Source organism: Mercurialis annua, linkage group LG4 (assembly GCF_937616625.2).
Source record: "Mercurialis annua linkage group LG4, ddMerAnnu1.2, whole genome shotgun sequence".
Classification (NCBI taxonomy): domain Eukaryota; kingdom Viridiplantae; phylum Streptophyta; class Magnoliopsida; order Malpighiales; family Euphorbiaceae; genus Mercurialis; species Mercurialis annua.
In genome coordinates, this window is record NC_065573.1 from 21662025 (window position 1) to 21664128 (window position 2104).

Below are 2104 nucleotides of genomic sequence, written 5' to 3' on the forward strand. Positions count from 1 at the left end.
CATTTAATTTCTTGGTGTTTTCTATTAAATTCTTAGGTGGTGCAGTTTTCTCTCTCTGTTTTTAATTTCTTCTTCTAATTTCTTATATACACAAATCAATAAGCTTTAAAAGCAAATTGGTATTTTCCTGTGCTGTATTACTCTTTCAATCTTTTCCTATTCCTAAAGCAATGAATGATAGTTTTTGCTGCAATTTTGAAATTGCAATTACTAAATATTTACTCCAATTTATTTTCTAATTCATTAATAGTACCATTTTCTGGCCTCAATTGACACTCTTTTCTAATCTTCCACCAATACTTCAATTCACAACTTCAATTTCATTCAATTCTCTCTTTCTCTCACTACACCCTACACCCTCCACCTCTCCCTCCCATAATTAAATTAAGCTTTAAATAATTACCCATCTCCCCAGTTTCCAATTTTTCTTTTGTATATATATATACACATTATGGTCTTCAAGGTTCAAACTCACCAACACACCACCAAGTTCATAATTCTGTTGGTGCTAGAGTTTCATGTTCATGGTTCAAGCCTAGCTAGCCCTCTATTACTTACTATTTCTTCATCTACTCCATAATTTTAGCGGTATCCGATTCTGTTTCCGTTTCTGTTTCCGTTTTTGTTTTCAGGTAACTAACTTATTCCTAAAACTGTTTTGTTGTATATGAAGTGTTTCAAAGTGGTGAATTTTGAACCCTTTTTCCTATGTTCAAACAGGTGCAAGAAAAAATATATAACGATGAGTAGGAGAAATGGAAACGGACCGAAACTCGACCTGAAGCTGAACTTATCGCCTCCGAGGGCGAATCAGCGAGTAGAGTCGCCGAGCCGATCAGCGACAGTGTCACCGCCAAGCTCATGTGTGTCATCAGAACTGAACCACCAAGATGACAATACTCTGAGATACTCTAATAGCCCTGAAGCTACTTCCATGGTGGTTGTAGGGTGCCCAAGGTGCCTTATGTATGTGATGCTTTCTGAGGATGATCCCAAGTGTCCCAAGTGCAAGAGTACTGTGTTGCTTGATTTCCTGCATGAGAACACAGTTCAACCAAGGAACAGTTAGAGCAAAATAGTAGAATTTCTTATGCTGATTCTGCTGCTATTAGGATTATTAGACTCTCTATATCCTATTTTTCATTTCTTTTTTTAATTATCTCAAGTAGTGCTATTTAGGCTGCTTTATTTTGTTTCATGCTAGAAAAAAAATTGCAGCAAAATAGCACTACTTTGTGTTTTTTTTTTTTGGTTTCTTTCTAGTCATAGAACAAAGAATTGTGGGCTTTATATGATATATGAACGCAGAGGAAGTGTGTCTGTGTATCATTGTGAGTTCAGCTTTCTACCCAATGTAAGCTGATTAGTTGCAGCTAAATGTACCCAAATTTTCCTATGAATATTGGGTATATATATTATCATCTTGCTATGATTTCATCTTTGTTTTTGTCTTTCTTTCTTATAAATTCTTCTAAAATTTGTTTAACTTACCTTATTCCTATCCCAGTATGCCACGTGGATGATCTGTCAGCACTGATGTAATGTCCATGTCAGCTGAAACAAATGAAAGTGAATAATCAGTGAATTTTACATGGGTACTTACCTATTATACGCTAGGTAAAATCTGTGACAAGAAGTAGAAGTAGATTCTTTTGTACTTGAAAGCAGTCTAATCAGAACCAACATGGCAGTAGAATGACTCAGGTCCCACTTAGTCATAAAAAATAGAGGGGTTCTTGAACTTATGAACCGCTCTTCTATAAATCAAACTTGACTTATTTTGACGATTTAATCCATAGTTGTTGAAATTAAGATCAATCGCATCCATTCACGTGTTTTCAGAGCACGTTAAAAACAATCGTGGAGATATTGAACACAAAAATGTTGAAATTGACATAAGATATTAAACATGGATATCTTTACGGTTTTTGAAAGCACAAAAGTGGGTGCAATTTGCATTATTTTGAAGAGTTATGGACTAAATTGTCAAAATAGTCTAAGTTCGACTTTTATAAGTCTGCCCCATAAATTTAAGGATCCGGACAACATTTTCCTAAAAAAATACTAAAATGTGAATTTTACTTCTTGTTATCTTTAAATTTAA

General features: G+C 34.5%; 1 protein-coding gene across 1 annotated transcript; it reads left to right on the forward strand.

Moving 5' to 3' along the window:
• The first annotated feature begins 742 nt into the window (after positions 1-742).
• Positions 743-1441, forward strand: LOC126679076 (protein GL2-INTERACTING REPRESSOR 1-like). The gene has a single exon (XM_050374012.1). It carries the CDS (start codon positions 743-745, stop codon positions 1067-1069), a length of 327 nt encoding a protein of 108 aa, XP_050229969.1. The 3' UTR covers positions 1070-1441.
• The last annotated feature ends 663 nt before the right edge of the window (positions 1442-2104 follow it).

Bases quoted from the DNA above. Each gene is read 5' to 3' on its own strand.
- LOC126679076 (XM_050374012.1), top strand. From the start codon at position 743: ATGAGTAGGAGAAATGGAAACGGACCGAAACTCGACCTGAAGCTGAAC.